Here is a 20,560-nt window from a genome sequence, read left to right as displayed (position 1 = left end):
GCAGAGTGATGGCTTTCAGGAAAAAACTGTTCTTGTATCTAGTTGTTCTGGTGTGCAATGCTCTATAGCGTTGATTTGAGGGAAGGAGTTGAAACAGTTTATGTCCAGGATGTGAGGGGTCTGTAAATATTTTCACATCCTCAAAGGATGGATAAGTAGAAAAAGATAGGGAAGCGAGTCGCAAGGATATGTTTAGGGACCAGAGTGGGGAAATGCAGAAGGCCTCCAGGGATATTATTATTATTGTACTATAGCTAGAAAATAAAGTTTTTCATGCATATGATGGGTCTCATTCGAGACAATGACGAATCTGCATACAGATGGAAGGTTGTACAACTTGCCTCATGGTGCAACCAGAACAATCTGGAACTGAACACACTCAAAACCGTAGAAATGGTGGTAGACTTTAGAAGAAACCCTCCCATACTACCTCTTACAATACTAGACAACACAGTATCAACAGTAGAGACCTTCAGATTTCTGGGTTCTACTATATCACATGACCTAAAATAGACACCTAACATCAAAAACCGTCATCAAAAAAGCACAACAAAGAATGTTCTTTCTGCGCCAACTCAGAAAGCTCAAACTGCCCAAGGAGCTGCTGATCCAGTTCTACAGAGGAATGATTGAGTCTGTCATCTGCACCTCTATAAGTGTCTGGTTTGGTTCTGCAACCCAACAAGACAGACACAGACTTCAGAGAGTCATTAGGACTGCAGAAAAAACAATTACTACCAACCTGCCTTCAATCGAAGACCTGTATAGTGCACGAGTCAAAAAGAGGGCTGGGAAAATATTTACAGACCCCTCTCATCCTGGACATATACTGTTTCAACTCCTTCCCTCAAAACGACGCTATAGAGCACTGCACACCAGAACAACTAGACACAAGAACATTTTTTTCCCGCATGCCATCACTCTGCTAAACAAATAACTCCCTCAACACTGTCCAACTATTTACAAAGTCTGCACTACTATTACTATTAACCTTGTCATCACTCATCACCCATCCCCTCCCACTTGTGACTGTATGACTGTAACTTTGTCATTTGTATCCTAACGATTTATATTGACTGTTTCCTAATTTGATTTGATTGCTTATTGTACACTGTGACTATTATTAAGTGTTGTACCTGATGATTCTTGACTCTTGACAAATGTATATTTTGTTTTATGTACACTGAGAGTATTTGCACCAAGACAAATTCCTTGTGTGTCCAATCACACTTGGCCAATAAAGAATTCTCTTCAATTCTAATATGTTTTATTAAGCTGTTTTAACAAATGTCTCACTTAGCAATATAAATTTTTGGCTCCATTGTGGTCGTAAGCTGAGGTATAGTGTATAGTATTTTCTGGAATGATCCAACCCTCATTGTGCCAAAGTAACAATGAGGACAAGACAGCCAGTTTGCAGTAGTGGTTTTCAAACATTTATTTACATTTCAATATGGCCCATCTCACCTGTGTGACCCCGGGTGCTTTACAAATAAAGCTATACAATCGTATGGAAAGGCACAGTTAAAATGTTAAAACAACTGCATGAAAATGAACAGTAGAAAAGTTTAAGAGGCAAAGAAAGGCCTTCACAGACCACAGCTGGGTGGTGCTAAGAAGACACAAGACATCATAGTATGTATAAACAGATCTAAATAAAAACTTTTTTTACACCAAAAGGGAACATTTGCACCTCATCATAAAGGTCAACATAGAAAGAAAAAGTAGATAGCTGGAAATGTCAGTTCATTCAGGCTGTGTTTCTAACCAGGCTGTTAATAATTAGGCATCGCTTTCAAATAGTCCTATTAGTTTGTTGTGTAGTGTAGTGTAGATGTTATCAACTGAAGATCTTTCTTTTCCCTCAAATCTCACCTTGGGCCTTCTGTCAAATTATTCAAGAACAACTGTCAGCCATTTAAAAAAATTAATGAAGGAAAACCTGTATATCTTCTTGGAGAGTTGTATTACTCCAGGATAGATAGATAGATAGATAGATAGATAGATAGATAGATAGATAGATAGATAGATAGATAGATAGATAGATAGATAGATAGATAGATAGAGGAGGAGGAGGAGGAGGAGGAGGAGGAGGAGGAGGAGGAGGAGGAGGAGGAGGAGGAGGAGGAGGAGGAGAAGAAGAAGAAGAAGAAGAAGAAGAAGAAGAAGAAGAAGAAGAAGAAGAAGAAGAAGAAGAAGAAGAAGAAGAAGAAGAAGAAGAAGAAGAAGAAGAAGAAGAAGAGTTATGTAGCAGCATATTAAAAGGCTGTAGCTCACTTCATCAGATACATGGAGTACCAGGACTATAGGATTTAAACTAGGCTGAGGCCGAGGAAAAAAAAGAGGTTGGTTGTGCACCCAACATCTTCATATGAAAAAGTATCGGGGAGTGGGGCAGTCTAATTTCTAGAGGGAATTAAGGTTGTATGCAGAGTCCCACTGTTATATCACTGTGATCATGATTTACTTTTATCGGAAACCAATGTTTATATCTCCCCCCCCATATGGATACTTGCAAAAAATGTTCGTTAAATCATGTAAAAGCCATGTGGCAACCTGCTTAATAACTGGCTCAATTACATTCCTAAGCTGAGGATCTTCGAGAGAACTGTAAAGCAATGGTCCCCAAACCTTTGGGCGCCAGGGACAGGTTCCGTGGACAGAGGTTTTTCCGTGGCCCGGAGGAGGTGTGGTTTCGTGTCATGTCCACATCCCACAGATGGGGCTTCGTTTGTTTGCACGGCCTGGTTTCTGGCATGTCGTGGACCGGTGCCGGTCCATGAACCAGGGATTGGGGACTCCTGCTGTAAAGCATGGTGAAGCGGTATACAAGTCCAAGTGCTGTTGCTACTGTTATCTACATGTAATCGTATTTCATCAACTTTAGACTTTTGTCATGGTCTTCCCACATTCTGGAGCGTGGCAATGATGGATGTTAAAAACCAGTTGGGAGAAAATGATGCACTTTTGACCACGGGTGGGAACCTACCGGTTTGGTGTGGTTCTATAGAACCGGTAGCTCCGAAGAGCAACTGATACCGAACTGGTTTGCTGGGACGAGGTTTTGGTCTGCTGTTTGGACCTCCCGCCCGGGCTCTAGGCCTTCAGTGGCTGCGTTTTCCTCCTCAGCTGCTTTGTGCGGCACAGCTGAGTGCCGCTCATCAGCTGGAGAAAGTTAAATGCTTGCCGGAGCCAGTAGTGCACACACGTGTGCAGCACAAATTTGACACGCATGCGCGTGCTCCCCAAACTTTTGACTGATGTACGTACGTTCACTTGAATGGATTGTTGTGCCCCTGGCGGAGCCTGAAACTTAGGAGGAAGATGAGCTGGAACTGGAGCCAATGAAGACCCAGAGGGCGACGTCGTTGGCTTTGGAAGAAAGTGGGGAGGAGCAGGCCCTGTCAGGCCAGGGCTTTTGAGGATTGGGATGGCTTCCAGGCAGGGAGAACAAGGGCAGGATGAACAAGAGAGACTAAGCCAGGGGTCTGCAACCTGCAGCTCTAGAGCCACATGCAGCTCTTTCAGCCCTCTGCTGTGGCTCCCTGTTGGCTGATCCCACCACTGGGTGTCCCCACCCGCTCCCCTCCCCGTCACACATCGCCTGGCCTGAGAAGATAAAGATGATGGCGGAGATTGAGACTCGCTTCATATTCCAGAGCAGGAGGTGACTGGTTGGGAGTGAGTGACGTTGAGTTGGCCACACCCACCCAGTCACACCGGTTGTTAACTTATTGGCTCCCAGGGTTTTCTTTTCTGTGGGAAACGGGTCCAAATGGCTCTTTAGAGTGTTTAAGGTTGCAGACCTCTGGGCTAAGCAGTGAACATGAGAGATAGAGCTCAGGGGATGAGCAAGGACCACCCCCTCCTGATCCTCGAGCACAGAGAGAGGAGAGAAAGCGGGAACAGAGCAGGCTGGCCCGATGGCTTGAGAGGAGAGCGTCCCGCCTGTCTTCACAAGGCACACCAGGGGACTGAGCCTTAAGGAGATGCTGTGGGGAGGGATGTTTGTCGGGAACAAACATTGAATTGATTGAGTATTGTGTGCTGTTGCCGAAGTTGGACATTTCCTGGATTAACTGACTTGTTCTTTGCCCCCCTGGACTCCTTGACTTACTCCCTTGCCCTGCTGGATTTCTCGCTTTGCAGCTGTTTCACTCACAGCGTTGTGCTGGAATATTTGCAGCCAGAGGCTGCTGGAAGTGTGTGTATTTGTGGGTGTTATCACTTTGCTCTGGGGCCTGCCAGAAACGTGGGAGCCTTTGAGGGAAAATTGGAGCAATAAAAGGGGGGATGTTGAACTGTCAGCTGCCTGTGTTGCCTGTGTGCTGTGCCCCAGGTCATCACACATGGATCCTTTTCCAGGAAATAAAGTCTAGTAGAACGAGGAAGTTCTTCACATGCTTCTTACATTAACACGGTTTCTCCTCCATGTGGATCTTTTGATGGGAAACCAGGGAACTGTTCCTGCAGAAGCTCTTTCCACACTCCAGGCATTTATAAGGTTTCTCTCCTGTGTGGGTCCTTTTATGGGTAGTCAGGGCACCGCTGAGTGCGAATCCTTTCCCACATTCGCTGCATATATAGGGTTTCTCCCCTGTGTGGGTTCGTTTGTGGTAACTGAGATGATAGTTCTGACGGAAGCTCCTTCCGCACTCCGTGCAATGATACGATTTCTCTCCTATGTAGCAAGTGACAGTCCCAGGGTTGGGCTGATTGTCATATCTTCTGGATCCTGTACCTCCATATGGTTTCGTTTTATTCTGGGAGCCACAACGTTTACACAAATCCGTTTTATCTGTTATACTTTCCCCACAAAACCGACACTTTTCGGTTCTTTCTCCTTTAGAACCTGACTGGATTTGGAAGTTCTGGATTTCAGCATGAGGAGCTCGGTATTTTAGATGGTTTCCATCACTTCTTGTTGGTTTCGACTGACTGCGAAATGTCTCTTCAGCCAATTTAATTTTCCTGGTTGGCTCTGGTACCCGACGTGGCTCCTTATAGCTCTTCATCCCTTGTTCAGCTCCTGCATGAGAGAAAAAGTGAAGAGAAAAATTAGACTATTGTGTTTAAGGAACCAATTTTGAATTCTACCATTTCTACAGTTTCCTTTCATCTCTGTATACCTGGATGAAACTAAGATTATTTTTTCAGGTAGAAGTTGGGGTGACTTTTTAGCAACTAAACACTTTACTAAACAATTTACTAAAAACAAGAATTAGAAAAAAAACAACCAAAAAAAGGGAAATCTTACTACTCAATTCTGAAATGGATGAAAAAATAAATGAATGATAAAGTTAAGGTTAGATTAAGGGATGAAATAATAAATGAATGGTAAAGTTAAGGTTAGATTAATGGATGAAAGAATAAATGAATGATAAATTTAAGGTTAGATTAAGGGATGAAAGAATAAATGAATGGTAAAGTTAAGGTTGGATTAGTGGATGATATAATAAATGAATGGTAAAGGTAAGATTAAGGGATGAAAGAATAAATGAATGGTAAAGTTAAGGTTAGATTAAGGGATGAAAGAATAAATGAATGATAAAGTTATGGTTAGATTAGTGATGAAAGAATAAATGAATTGTAAAGTTAAGGTTAGATTAAGAGTGAAAGAATAAATGAATGATAAAGTTAACGTTAGATTAATGGATGAAAAAATAAATGAATGGTAAAGTTAAGGTTAGATTAATGGATGAAAGAATAAACAAATGATAAAATTAAGATTAGATTAAATTATGCTGGAAACCATCACACAGAAACACATGAATCATTTCTGGAAGTCTGAGTGAAAACTAATCAATAAAATGTGCTGGATTCTATCAGTATCATTTTGATGACAAGGTGATATCAAGAGCAATCCGCAAAATTATTTAAGGAAATGGTGACCAGAGAACTATCCATCCTCCCAGAATGAATTGGGAAAAGCCACAGGTTCTTCCTTGAACTTCCTTGAAGTTGATGTGGGTTTGGTCCAGGGGTGCCATCATGTTAAAGAGTGTTCTTCTTCTGGTTCTTCCAGACTGGATTTGGATTTTCTTGGAAAGAATTGAGGCTGATTGTTTCTAGATTGGATTCGTAACTGGCTGACCAACCGCACTCAACATGTAGTCCTCAATGGAACTGCATCTACATGGAGGGAAGTATGCATCCGAAGACTCTGTTTTAGGCCCAGTACTCTTCAACATCTTCATCAATGACTTGGACAAGGGGATAGATGGGGAACTCATCAAATTTGCAGTCAACACCAAGCTGGCAGGAATAGCCAACACTTCAGAAGATAGGCTTAAGATCAGGGGAAGGATACTGCAAAATCTCCCGTCAGAGGTGGTATTTCCGGTTCTCCGAACTACTCAAAATTTCCGTTACCGGTTCTCCAGAACTGGTCAGAAGCTGCTGAATCCCACCCCTGCTTAAGATACAGAAGGATCTTGACAGACTTGAACATTGGGCGCTATCTAACAAAATGAAATTCAAGGGTGAAAAAAGTAAGGCTCTACATTTAGGCAAGAAAAATCAAATGGACATATATATTATAGGTGATACATAGCTCAATAGTAGTAACTGTGAGAGGCATCTCAGAATCCTAGTGGACAATCATTTAAATATGAGCCAGCAGTGTGCTGCAGCTGCTGAAAAAGCCAACACAATTCTAGACTGCATAAACAGAGGGATAGAATCAAGATCACGTGAAGTGTTGATACCACTTTATAATGCCTTGGTAAGACCACACTTGGAATACTGCATTCAGTTTTGGTCGCCACGATGTAAAAAAGATGTTGAGACTCTAGAAAGAGTGCAGAGAAGAGCAACAAAGATGATTAGGGGACTGGAGGCTAAAACATTTGAAGAACGGTTGCAGGAATTGGGTATGTCTAGTTTAATGAAAAGGAGGACTAGTGTTCCAGTATATCAGGGGATGCCCCAAAGAAGAGGGAATCAAGCTATTCTCCAAAGCACCCGAGGGCCGGACAAGAAGCCATGGGTGGAATCTAATCAAGGAGAGAAGCAACTTAGAACTAAGGAGAAATTTCCTGACAGTGAGAACAATTAATCAGTGGAGCAACTTGCCTCCAGAAGTTGTGAATGCTCCAACACTGGAAGAAGTTTTTAAGAAGATGTTGGATAACCATTTGTCTGAAGTGGTGTACGGTTTCCTGCCTAAGCAGGGGGTTGGACTAGAAGACCTCCAAGGTCCCTTCCAATTCTGTTATTCTATTCTAGTCTAGATATCGATTTATGTTCTTCAATCTGGAACAAAAACCCAGAGAGCTTCTTACTGAGACAGGCCAAGTTCCTTGATGTCTCCATCATGACCTCTCCATGCAGAGCTCTTTGGTTGGAATCCAGAAGAGCCCATTCTTCCTTTGTGAAACGGACTCCCACCTCTTCCTGAAGGAGAAAGGAACAGTTTCTTATTAACACACACAGGCTGAGGGAAGGTTCTCAACTTCTCTCCCTCTCCCAAGCAAAGACGCAGAATGTAATGGAGTTAATGCCTGCTTTCTGAGGAATTACAGGTGAAACTCGAAAAATTAGAATATCGTGCAAAAGTTCATTTATTTCAGTAATGCAACTTAAAAGGTGAACCTAATATATGAGATAGACTCATTACATGCAAAGCAAGATAGTTCAAGCCATGATGTGTCATAATTGAGATGATTATGGCTTACAGCTCATGAAAACCCCAAATCCACAATCTCAGAAAATTAGAATATTGTGAAAAGGTTCAATATTCTAGGCTCAAAGTGTCCCACTCTAATCAGCTAATTAAGTCATAACACCTGCAAAGGGTTCCTGGGCCTTTAAATGGTCTCTCAGTCTGGTTCAGTAGGAATCACAATCATGGGAAAGACTGCTGACCTGACAGTTGTGCAGAAAACCATCACTGACACTCTCCATAAGGAGGGAAAGCCTCAAAAGGTAATTGCAAAAGAAGTTGGATGTTCCCAAAGTGCTGCATCAAAGCACATTAATAGAAAGTTATGTGGAAGGGAAAAGTGTGGAAGAAAAAGGTGCACAAGTAGCAGGGATGACTGCAGCCTGGAGAGGATTGTCAGGAAAAGGCCATTCAAAAGTGTTGGGGACTTTCACAAGGAGTAGACTGAGGCTGGAGTCAATGCATCAAGTGCCACCACACACAGACGGATCCTGGACATGGGCTTCAAATGTGGTATTCCTCTTGTCAAGCCGCTCCTGAACAACAAACAACGTCAGAAGCATCTTACCTGGTCTAATGAGAAACAGAACTGGTCTGTTGCTCAGTGGTCCAAAGTCCTCTTTTCTGTTAAGAGCAACTTTTGCATCTCATTTGGAAACCAAGGACCAAGAGCCTGGAGGAAGAATGGAGAGGCACACACTGCAAGATGCTTGAAGTCCAATGTTAAGTTTCCACAGTCTGTGTTGATTTGGGGAGCCATGTCATCTGCTGGTGTTGGCCCACTGTGCTTCATTAAGTCCAGCCGTCTACCAGGAGATTTTGGAGCACTTCATGCTTCTTTCTGCAGATGAGCTTTATGGGGGTGCTGACTTCATTTTCCAGCAGGACTTGGCACCTACCCAACTGCCAAAAGCACCAAAACCTGGTTCAATGACCATGGGATTACTGTGCTTAATTGGCCAGCAAACTCGCCTGACCTGAACCCCATAGAGAATCTATGGGGCATTGCCAAGAGAAAGATGAGAGACATGAGACCGAACAATGCAGAAGAGCTGAACGCCGCTATTGAAGCATCCTGGTCTTCCATAACACCTCAGCAGTGCCACAGACTGATAGCTTCCATGCCACGCCGCATTAAGGCAGTAATTGCTGCAAAAGGGGCCCAAACCAAGTATTGAGTACATATGCATGCTTATACTTTTCAGATGTCCGATATTGTTCTATGTACAATCCTTGTTTTATTGATTGCACGTAATCTTCTAATTTTCCGAGATTGTGGATTTGGGGTTTTCATGAGCTTTAAGCCATAATCATCTCAATTATGGCACATCATGGCTTGAACTATCTTGCTTTGCATGTAAAGAGTCTATCTCATATATTAGGTTCACCTTTTAAGTTGTATTAGTGAAATAAATGAACTTTTGCACAATATTCTAATTTTTCGAGTTTCACCTATATGTATGAAAACAGGAAGAGTTCCAAATGCCTGAATGATAATTCACAGAGAAGTTGAATAGAATAGAATTCTTTTGTTGGCCAAGTGTTATTGGACACACAAGGAATGCTCTCAGTGTACATAAAAGAACATTCGTCAAGTCAAGAATCATCAGGTACAACACTTAATAATAGTCATAGGGTTAAGGGTTAGGGTTAGGGTTAGGAATTGAAACAGTTTATGTCCAGAATGTGAGGGGTCTGTAAATATTTTCACGGACCTCTTTTTGACTTGTACAGGATACAGGTCCTCGATGGAAGGTAGTTTGGTAGCAATTATTTTGTCTGCAGTCCTAATCTCTGAAGTCTGTGTCTGTCCTGTTGGGTTGCAGAATCAAACCAGACAGCTATAGAGGTGCAGATGACAGACTCAATAATTCCTCTGTAGAACTGGATCAGCAGCTCCTTGGGCAGGTTGAGCTTTGAGGAATATTCTATCACATTTATTGATTTGGCAGAAAAAATGAATGCCAACAATGACATTATCACCCTGGATCGCTTGGCTGACCACCAAGCAACATCTGTCTGTGATTTCAATCCTTCTAGAACAGGGGTGTCAAACTCAAGGCCCCCAGGTCGGATTTGGCCCATGTGATGCTTGTCGACTCTGAAGATGGCATTATGTGTAGCCATTGTTTTTTGTAGCTTTTGTCTATTCTTTTCTTAGCTTTCACTAGGCTTTCTGCAAAGGGATTTAACGGTATTTCAGGCTCATCACTCTCTAGCTGTTGAAAGTGGGGAGTTATAGAGATAAAGGGGGAATGTTATGTCTAGGTGGCCTTCTTTCCTGTGGGAACAGAGAAGATGCCTGCAGCTGGAGGAAGATGGAGTTTGGTGTCACCGAACTGTTGGACTGAGAATAGATTAGAAATTGTGACTCTGGGGAGAACGTTTCAAACTTTTGCTTTTTACTGGGTGTAATTCCAGAATCTAAGCCAGAGTCGGAATTACACCAGGTCCTTGCCAATTTGATATGTTCCTAATAAATAGACTTTAAAGACAAGATGGATGCCTTGGATTTAAACTTCAGGGGACATATTACTTGGAAGCTTGAAAGCCAGCAGAGACACCCTGGAAACGGCAAATGACTGGCACGCGGTGCTAGCAAAACAATTATTAGACAAATGTATCTTTTCTTTTATATACACTGAGAACATTTGCACCAAGACAAATTCCTTGTGTGTCCAATCACACTTGGCCAATAAAGAATTCTATTCTATTCTATTCTATTCTATTCTATTCTATTCTATTCTATTCTATGCTATGCTATGCTATGCTATGCTATGCTATGATATTCTATTCCATTCCATTCCATTTCCTATTCCCGTTTCTATTCTATTTTATTTCCTTTTCTGTCCTATCCTATTCCCTTTTCCATTCTATTCTATTCTATTCTATTCTATTTTCTATGATTGGATTGCTTATTGTACCCTATGACTATTATTAAGTGTTGTACCTGATGATTCTTGACTCTTGATGAATGTATCTTTTCTTTTATGTACATTGAGACCATTTGCAGCAAGACAAATTCCTTGTGTGTCCAATCACACTTGGCCAATAAAGAATTCTATTCTATTCTAATACAAAATAATTCTATTCTAATTCTATTCTAACTAAAAGCAAAACAAAACAAAGAAATGTTTCCCTTTTTGCATTTGAGCATCCAAGAAGGGATAGGAAAAGAGAAAGGGAAAGAGGAAAGACAAAGAAAAAGAAGGAAAGATAGAAAGAGAGCAAGGAAGGAAAAATAAGGAAAGAGGGGAAGGAAGAAGAAAAGGGAGGGAGGGAGGAAGATTATAATGAGAGGGAGGGTCTGAGGGAAGTCCTGCCTTAGTAGGACTTCCTTGGCCACCACACGTGCCCCCTGCCAATACAAGTGATGTAAAACTGGCCATGCCCCCCAGGCCACGTTTCCCCACCCCCCCGATGCGGCCCTCAATGAAATCAAGTTTGACATCCTTGTTCTAGAAGAATCTCTATGTGAAGTTCTTGTGTGGGTGGCCCATCAGGAAGTAGCATAACATAGCATGATAAGCGTGCTCCAAGGGAATTCGAGAAGAAAAATACAATTTGAGGGGTCCTTGGTGTTTTCTGAGCTTGCTTGTCTTCTTGTACCTCTTTCATCACTCAAACTAGGTAACATCATCACTGCTAGCATTGATGGTGTTACCTAGTTTAGGTAATAATATGTCCACAAGAAAACAATCGAGCTCAGAGATCACTAAGGACTCCTCATTTCAATCCCGAGTATCAATATTATCCCAAAGGTGCTTTTTTCAAGAGGCAACTGGACTTTCTGGTTTTTATTTGATGACGTTTTGCTTCTCATCCAAGAAGCTTGCAGAGTTGAAGAAGCTCCTGGGATGAGAAGCGAAACGTCTTCAAAGAAAAACCAGGAAGTCCAGTTGCCTCTTGAAAAAAGCACCTTTGGGACAGCCACGACCTGGATGACTGAGAAATATTCATAGACATACAAATATTCTCCTTTATTGGAAATACAATTAATTTTTGATGGAATACAAAAGCTCAGACTTGTGCTATGGAGCATTGTCCTCATACCTGAGCTGGAAGCACAGTTGTAATTTCTGGATCCCCAGAAAGAAGAGATGTTTCCACAGGGACCATCGGTGTCATTCCACTCTCTGTGAGTAAGACAAAAAAATGGAGAAAGCACCCTTAAAATGCGTACATTTTTAGCAGGTGAGAACTCGTGAGAACTCTTCACCACATTCAGATTTTTTTCCCCCACAAAACAATTGAAAATGAAAGTAGCTCAGACAGTGCAAACTCCTAAGGACTTCAGCAGACAAATTCCTTACCTGGTTTTGTATCCTCCTGGGATCTGCCTCGTAAGGCCAAATGCTGGGAACGATATGGCGTATCTCCCCATATTTTAGTGGGTCCAGCAAACGTCTTCATGAAGGGTTCCTGAACATGAAGCAACAGCAACAGATAGAAAGAGAAAATTGGGAAATGACCTCTGCCTCAAACTTTATAACACACCCTGGGAAGAAGGCCTGAGCTTATGTCCTTGGAAATAGCTAGGAAGTAGCGACAGCAATGGGGGGAAAAAAGGAACAATTGGTAACCAACCTCTGCCTTAATCTTAATCTTTATAATACCATCCTGGGAAGAAGGCCTGAGCTTTTAGGTAAAGGTAAAGGTTCCCCTCGCACATATGTGCTAGTCGTTTCCAGCTCTAGGGGGCGGCGCTCATCTCCGTTACAAAGCCGAAGAGCCAGCGCTGTCCGAAGTCATCTCCATGGTCAGGTGGCCGGCATGACTAAAGGCTGAAGGTGCACAGAACACTGTTACCTTCCCACCAAAGTGATCCCTATTTTTCTACTTGCATTTTTACATGCTTTCGAACTGCTAAGTTGGCAGAAGCTGGGACAAGTAATGGGAGCGCACCCTGTTACGGGGCGCTAGGGATTCGAACCGCTGAACTGCTGACCTTTCTGATCGAGAAGCTCAGCGTCTTAGCCACTGAGCCACTATGTCCCTTGAGCTTCTTATGTCCTTGGAAATTGCTAGGAACAGTATTCATCTATCTAACCAGGAAATAAAACTTCCTCCTGATGCTACTACTCTCCTGGAAAATTATTTGGAAAGAGCAAAGGAACGATTTGCCAAAAAAGGAAGAAAAATATCTTCCAACAGAGGAGACTATTTGTAGCTCAGGATTGAAATGAGGGACTCTTGGTGCTCTCTGAGCTTGGTTGTCTTCTTGCAGATGTTTCATTACCCACAACAAAGATGATTAGGGGGCTGGAGGCTGAAACATTGCAGGAACTGGGCATGGCTAGTCTAGTGAAGAGAAGGACCAGGGAAGACATGATAGCAGTCTTCCAATATTTGAGGGTCTGCCACAGAGAGGAAGGGGCCAAGCTATTTTCCAAAGCACCTAAAGGCCAGACAAGCAATAGATGGACAGTAATCAAAATTTGCAACATCATTCATAACATTGATATTAATTCTACAGCATCATACTTGTACCCAGACAACATACTGTTCAACTGAAGATGGAATTATTATATTAAAAATTAAAAAAAATAATTAAAAAGAAGAAGCAATGGGTGGAAACTAATCAAGGAGAGAAGCAACTTAGAACTAAGGAGAAATTTCCTGCCACTTAGAACAATTAATCAGTAGAACAACTTGCCTCCAGAAGTTGTGAATGCTCCAACACTGGGAGTTTTTAAGAAGAGATTGATTAACCATTTGTCTGAAATGCTATAGGGTTTCCTGTCTAAGCAGGGGTTGGACTAGAAGACCTCCAAGGTCCCTTGCAAGTCTGTTATTCTATTCTATTCCTATTCCTTTCCTATTCTATTGTATTCCTATTCTATTGTATTCTATTATATTCTTATTCTTATTCTATTCTTATTCTATTCCTATTCTACTCTATTCTATTCTACTATCCTATCCCCCATCCCATCCCATTCTATTCTTATTCTATTCCTATTCTATTCTATATTCTATATTCTATTCTTATTCCATCTATCATCCATCCTATTCTATATTCTACTATTCTATTCATCCTATCCCATCATCCCATTCTATATTCTATATTCTATTCCTATCCTATCCTATTCCTATTCTATATTCTATATTCCTTTCCTTTTCTATTGTATTCCTATTCTATTGTATTCTATTCTTATTCTTATTCTATTCCTATTCTATTCTTATTCTATTCCTATTCTATATTCTATATTCTATTTCTATTCCTACCCCATTCTATTCTATTCTATTCTATTCTATTCTATTCTATTCTATTCCATTCCATTCCATTCCATTCCATTCCATTCCATTCTAGAGTGCTAAAAGGGAGGTGGGGGTTGCGAGGAGGAGGAAGAGGAGAACGACTATGGGGTCCTTGGTGCTCTCCTGAGCTCAGTTGTCTTTTTGCAGATGTTTCATTACCCAAACTGGCCAACATCATCAGTGCTAGTCCTGGCAGTGATGATGTTATCTAATTTGGGTAATGAAATGTCCGCAAGAAGACAACCGAGCTCAGAGAGAACTGAAATCTCTTCCTTTCATAGCCCCCAAAAGGAGTCATTTAGGAACAAGAACATTGCAGATTTGAACATCCCTCTCTTTGAACCAACAAGAAGATATTTTCCCACCTGCAGCTCTTCCAGCCTCTTCTCCTCGGCCTGGCTGAGAAGAAAGCCTTCTGCAAGGGCCACCGCCTGGGAACTGGTCTCCGCTCCACACTCCCGCACCCAGTTTTCCACTTCCGGGGGAAGGATGGTCAGGAACTGCTCCAGGATCACCAAGTCCAGCATCTGGGCTTTGGTGTGTATTTCTGGCTTGAGCCACTGACGGTAGAGATGGTAGAGACGGCTGCAAATGTCTCGAGGCCCTTCAGCTTCTTGGTAGCAAACCTCACGGATGTGGCGATGTTGTGCAACCCAACCGGCTTCTTCTTCCAGAATGTTCTGCTTGGCCTGTTCCCAGACTTCCACAGGATCTCTTGGATTGGCAGAAGACCTTCCAATCATAGGACCAGCCTGGCTCCAAAGGATATTCTGAGCCATCTTTAAGAACAAGGGTTTTTCTTCTCAAGGAAATCCAAAAAGCACCTCCACAAGACTCTGGAAAGAGCACAGAGAAGAGGAACAAAAATGATTAGGGGGCTGGAAGCTAAACTATACGAAGAACGGTTTGAAGAAGGAATTGGGTTTGTCTAGTGTGGTGAAGAGAAGGACTAGGGGTGACCTGATAGCACTCTTCCAATATCTAAGGGACTGCCACCAAGAAGAGGAAATCAATCTATTCTCCAAACCACTTGAAGCTAGGACAAAAAGCAATTGCTGAAAAATTGGGGAATTTCCGGTTTAGGTCTCTTCAGCAACAGACCGAAATCCACGATCGTGCGCGGTTTCGATCTGTGCGCGCCGCTGGAGCGCCCCGATCCTTTGAATTTGGGGCTGAAGCCACCCCATAGAGGTGGTGAAGAGGGGTGAGATCACTAGCCGAGTTGAGGGGAGCTGCATCTCTCCTCCTTGGCTGGTCTAAACTCCCTTCCCCGAAGGCGATTGCAGCGTTGGTTAGAAATGGGCACCTCAAAGAAGAACCCTACTGGATAAGATTGTGCAGGAGGAAGACAAAGAGGAAAGCAGGACAGAAAGGGCTAAACTGCAGAGAACATCTAAGCAAGGTACACCGAATCTAAAAGTACCTAGAGGGATACTTATGAAAGAAGATCTTTAAGTGGCGAAGGAGAGAAAAAAGGAGGTTAAAAACCCTTTTTTTACCTTTATATTTTACCTTTATATTGATAACTACAAATGGCATGGAAAGAAATTTATATTAATAGGCAACCTTAAGCTGAAATCTAAGTGTCAAAAGGAGAATAAAGATTTTTTTTTTCTTGATCATTTTAAAGCCCTAAGAAGGAGAAGAGTGGAGGCAAAAGGATGGGACTTGGAATAATGTAAAAATGGAGTGCCACCTGGAAAAATAAAGAGGATTAACAGTGAAACTTTGAAAAGACTCCCGAGGATACATTGTAACTGAAATCTTATTAAAAGATACAGTAACCCACGGAAGGAAAAAGTAAAGGAAAGAAACAAAAAGTTTTTGGCATTGTTTTTTTCTTTCTTTTTCTGTTTTTACTTAAAGTCAATCGGGTGGTTGTTCAAAAGTGTTTACAAATGCCATCACTCCTGGAGGAATTGAAGATGAGTCTTAAAAAACAGAAAGAAGATGCAGAAAGGGGAGGAAGATCCTTTGGCTTCGTATTTGAATTTTTTTGAAATGGAGATCCTGAACTATAAAAAGCAAAAGGAAAAGCTTCAAAAGCAAGAAGAAGGGTGGGACAAAGAAGAAGTCATTTTCAATGATCAAATAATTCAAAGTGTGGTAAAAAGGGGAAAAGGGGGGGAAAGGAGTTAAAAGTTTGAGATCAAAGGGAACAGCCAAAAAGAAATATAGTCTGAAAAAGAAATATAACAGCAAGAAGAAGCAGAAAAGAAAACTACAGAAGGGAAAATTAGAAAGAGAAGAGTATAAAAAAAGGGATGAGAAAAACGGGGGAAAGATAGAAAGGAAAAGATCTTATGAGGGACAAAAACAGGAAATAAAGAAAAAGGGGAAACCTACTAGGATTAAAGGTATTTGCTCAGCTAGAAAACACAGGGATAATGGTTAAATTAAGTTAAAAGTGAGGATTCTGCAAAGGTACAAAAGATAGTGTTATGACAGTAGAATACTGTAATGAGTTAGAAATGAAATAAGTAAATAATCTATGAGATAAAACTGTATTGTTATGTAATGGTATGTTTATTTATAATTAATGCAATAATAAAGAAGAGAGGGAAACATTGCAATTGTTTCTAAAGATTGATAAAATATTGAAAAGAAGTGTGAAAGATTTATAAGGAAATTTATACCCATTATTAGAATGAATTTGAATAATTATTTTGCTTATTGATAGTAAATAATTTATAAGATAAAACTGTATGACTATCCAATGGTATGCTTATTAACAGTTAAGTAATAATGAAAGGAGGGAAACGTTTCAATTGTTCTCAAAGATTGATAGATATTGAAAAGAAACGTGAAAGATTTACAAGGTTCATACCAGTACTAGAATGATTTTGAATAACTATTTTGTTTACTAATGTTTATATATATATATTGTTTTTGCTATGTTTTTAGAATTTTTCTTTTTACATTTTCAAGGGGAAGTACCAAGCAGAGTCTGAATGATGAGATTTACATGATATAAAATAGATATTAGAAATTTGAATGTTATAATTTTAGAATGCACAAATTCAATGTTTAATGAGATTTCATATGATAATAACAATAAGATTTAAAGGTGTTGCACTTCGATTGGCAATCATAGGGGGAATTTTGCTTCTTAAGAATGTTGGAAGAGAACATATGAAATTGTAAACAAGACAGACGAAAGTATAAGTACAATGAATAAAAAGATATAGAAATTTAGGTAAAAGAAATACAATTGAATAAGAAGAAAATGAGATAAACATAAAAGAAAATTAAGAGAAGTAAAGGGAGAAATAGTGAGAAGTTGGAAAAAGAGTAATAAGATATGAAGTTGAATACATAAGATGAATATGCATATGAAATTGTGTCTGTATGGAAATGTGATAACCCGGAACCATGCTGTACTCAAATAAGATGTTTTATTTGTTTTGTTAAAATTCAATAAAACTTTATTTTTTTAAAAAAGCAATTGCTGAAAAGATAAGGAATCAGTGCTCAACAAATGAACCAGCAAACATGGGGAAAACACTTAAAAACATCACCGGCTACAGCAAACCTCCTTCTCAGGCAGAAGAAAATCAACAACTAGTAGATGTCCTGAATGTATTTTACTGCAGGTTTGAAAGGAAACTACAGCCACCTATCTCCATAACCACCATCTCAAACACACCAAGAACAGCCAAGCCTCCCACAACTGACCCCAACCCATTGGATTCACAACCTCTGCTGACCACAGAAAAAGAAGTGCAAGATCTATTTCACAGACAAAAGCCAGGAAAAGCACCAGGGCCAGACAAGATAATTCCTTCTTGCTTAAAAGTCTGTGCTGACCAATTGGCCCCCATCTTCACCCGAATCTTCAATAGATCACTAGAGATGTGCTATGTTCCTTTCTGCTTCAGTGCCAAAGAAGCCCTCCATCAAGGAACTGAATGACTACAGACCAGTTGCTCTAACATCTGTAGTTATGAAAACCTTTGAAAGGCTTGTGCTGTCCCACCTGAAAACCATCACAGATCCGCTGCCAGATCCCATGCAGCTTGCATACCGAGCAAATAGATCGACAGATGATGCTGTTAATATGGCTCTGCATTACATCCTTCAACACCTTGAATCTCCAAATACCTACACAAGGGTCCTCTTTGTAGACTTCAGTTCAGCATTCAATACCATCATTCCAGACATTCTTCTAACTAAACTAAATCAACTAGTAGTACCTGAACACACTTGTAAGTGGATCATAAGCTTCCTAATAGACAGGAAGCAGCAGGTGAGTGAAGGTAGGCAGAATCACATCTGATACCTGTACAATTAGCACAGCCCCCCTCCAAAGCTATGTCCTTTCTCCACTACTTTTCTCCTTATATACCAATGACTGCATCTCAAATGATCCATCTGTTAAAATATTGAAGTTTGCAGATGATACAACAATGATTGGTCTCATTTGAGACAACGATGAATCTGTATAGAAAGGTTGTACAACTTGCCTCATGGTGCAACCGGAACAATCTGGAACTGAACACACTCAAAACCGTAGAAATGGTGGTAGACTTTAGAAGAAACCCTCCCATACTACCACCTCTTACAATACTAGACAACACAGTATCAACACCTTCAAATTTCTAGCTTCTATCATATCTCAAGACCTAAAATGGACACCTAACATCAAAAACGTCATCAAAAAAGCACAACAAAAATATTCTTTGTGCACCAACTCAGAAAGCTCAACCTGTCCAAGGAGCTGCTGATACATTTCTACAGAGGAACTATTGAGTCTGTCATCTGCACCTCTATAACTGTCTGGTTTGGTTCTGTAACCAGGGGTAGGTTTCTACCGGTTCTGTCCACTTCTGTAGAACCGGTAGCTCTGAAGAGCAGCAGACATAGAACCGGTTCTATGTCTGCTGATGTTTTTGCCCACCCACCCACCTGGGCTCTTACCTGACCTTTATTTCCTGATGTTTTCAACTTCAGCTGCCGTGTGAGGCACAGCTGCAGTTAAAAAAGCAGGAAAAAAGGGCTTTTTGAAAGGCTGCTTCTCTGCACGCAGCATGCTGATGACAATTTACAGCGTGCAGGGAAGCACATCGTAAATCACCGAACCTCGTAAATGACCAAAATGGTAGTTAACCCTGTTGGATCCCACCACTATCATCTGCACCTCTATAACTGTCTGGTTTGGTTCTGCAACCCAACAGGACAGACACAGACTTCAGAGTATAATTAGGACTGCAGAAAAAACAATTGCTACCAACCTGACTTCCATTGAGAACCTGTATACAGCACGAGCCAAAAAAAAGGGCTGTGAAAATATTTACAGATCCCTCACATCCCGGACACTGTTTCAACTCATTCCCTCAAAACGACGCTATAGAGCACTGCACACCAGAACAACTAGACACAAGAACAGTTTTTCCCCGAAAGCCATCACTCTGCTAAACAAATAATTCCCTCAACACTGTCCAACTATTTACAAAGTCTGCATTACTATTACTATTATTCCTCTCTTCCTTTCACCCATCTCCTCCCACTTATGACTGTACAATTGTAACCTTGTTGCTTGTATGACTGTCGCTTGCATCCTTACAATTTATATTGACTGTTTCCTAGTATGATTTGATTGCTTATTTGTATCCTGTGATTATCATTAAGTGTTGTACCTGCTGACTCTTGGCAATGTATCTTTTCTTTTTATGTACACTGAGAGCATTTGCACCAAGACAAATTCCTTGTGTGTCCAATCACACTTGGCCAATAAAGAATTCTATCTATCTAATCAAGGAGAGATGCCACCTAGAATGAAGGAGAAATTTCTTGACAGTTAGAACAATGAATCAGTGGAACAACTTGCCTGCAGAAGTTGTGAATGGACTGGACTGAAACGGGATAGGATCTCCTGCTTCAGCAGGGGATTGGACTAGAAGACCTCCAAGGTCCCTTCCAGCTCTATTCTGATTGGATTGATTGATTTTAATGCAAGGCATCCCAGCTCCATTCTGCAAGACGGAGATATGGGATCTGCTTGCAACCTCTAAGATCCCCTCCTCCTTCTCCTTCCCCCTGGGACTCCTATCCTTCCCACCTTTCCCGATGGACTTCGGCGCCTCCGCTTAGATCTCTCCCAAGAAATGGAAGGGGAAGTGACATCTTAGACCAGGCCCCCTAAAATTAAGGTTCCCATGATCTGTTTCCTTTTTCGCCCCTAAGAAAAGCCGTTCCTCCCTGCAGCTGCATTCAGCAGACTCGAAAAGGCTGCAGCCAAAGTTGCAGGAGGCAGGCTGGGTAGCTGGTGGAGGACGAGGCGTGGCCAAGGTTTTGCAATTCCCATGCACACAAAAGGAAGCAACTGCTTTCACTTTTTTCAGGAGCACAGATCCACCCTTCACACTTTTACCCGCAAGTCAACGCAACGCACTCACCTGCCCAAAGCTGGAGCCACTCCCTTGAGCGCTGGGGGTGACAGTTGGAGGGTTAAAACGAGAGAGGTAGTCTGGGGGGTGTGCTAGAACGGCACAACGCCGGTGGCGACTCTCACTTCCGCTACCGCGGCCAGAGACCGTATTTCCGCACTGAAATACCAGCAGCAGGCAAATGTTCTCCGGCGCATGCTCTGTTTTTCCTCTGAAGCCAGGAAGTTTGCCAGAACTTTGATTTTTTTCCCCT

General features: G+C 41.4%; 1 protein-coding gene across 3 annotated transcripts in view; it reads right to left on the bottom strand.

The window, feature by feature from the left end:
• Positions 1-1,423: 1,423 nt before the first annotated feature.
• The window catches only part of LOC148131899 (zinc finger protein with KRAB and SCAN domains 7-like), a 36,281-nt gene continuing 17,144 nt past the window's right edge, over positions 1,424-20,560 (bottom strand). The window contains exons 1-6 of one of the 3 annotated variants that reach the window (XM_087953699.1): positions 20,317-20,428; positions 14,287-14,700; positions 11,977-12,085; positions 11,717-11,799; positions 7,284-7,395; positions 1,424-5,029 (exon numbers count right to left, since the gene is read on the bottom strand). In XM_087953699.1, the coding sequence (XP_087809825.1) occupies positions 4,413-5,029; positions 7,284-7,395; positions 11,717-11,799; positions 11,977-12,085; positions 14,287-14,700 (1,335 nt within the window). In that variant the 5' untranslated portion in view covers positions 20,317-20,428 and the 3' untranslated portion in view covers positions 1,424-4,412. Of the gene's footprint in view, positions 5,030-7,283; positions 7,396-11,716; positions 11,800-11,976; positions 12,086-14,286; positions 14,758-20,316; positions 20,429-20,560 lie in introns of those variants that run through there. The other 2 variants (XM_087953698.1, XM_087953697.1) reach the window with 2 other exon arrangements.

This window comes from Notechis scutatus, chromosome 2 (genome assembly GCF_049901735.1).
Source record: "Notechis scutatus isolate UNSWTSFEM ecotype Mainland chromosome 2, rNotScu1.2, whole genome shotgun sequence".
Lineage (NCBI taxonomy): Eukaryota > Metazoa > Chordata > Lepidosauria > Squamata > Elapidae > Notechis > Notechis scutatus.
Note: the sequence above shows the minus strand (reverse complement) of the source record. Positions and strands in the feature narration are given on the sequence as shown.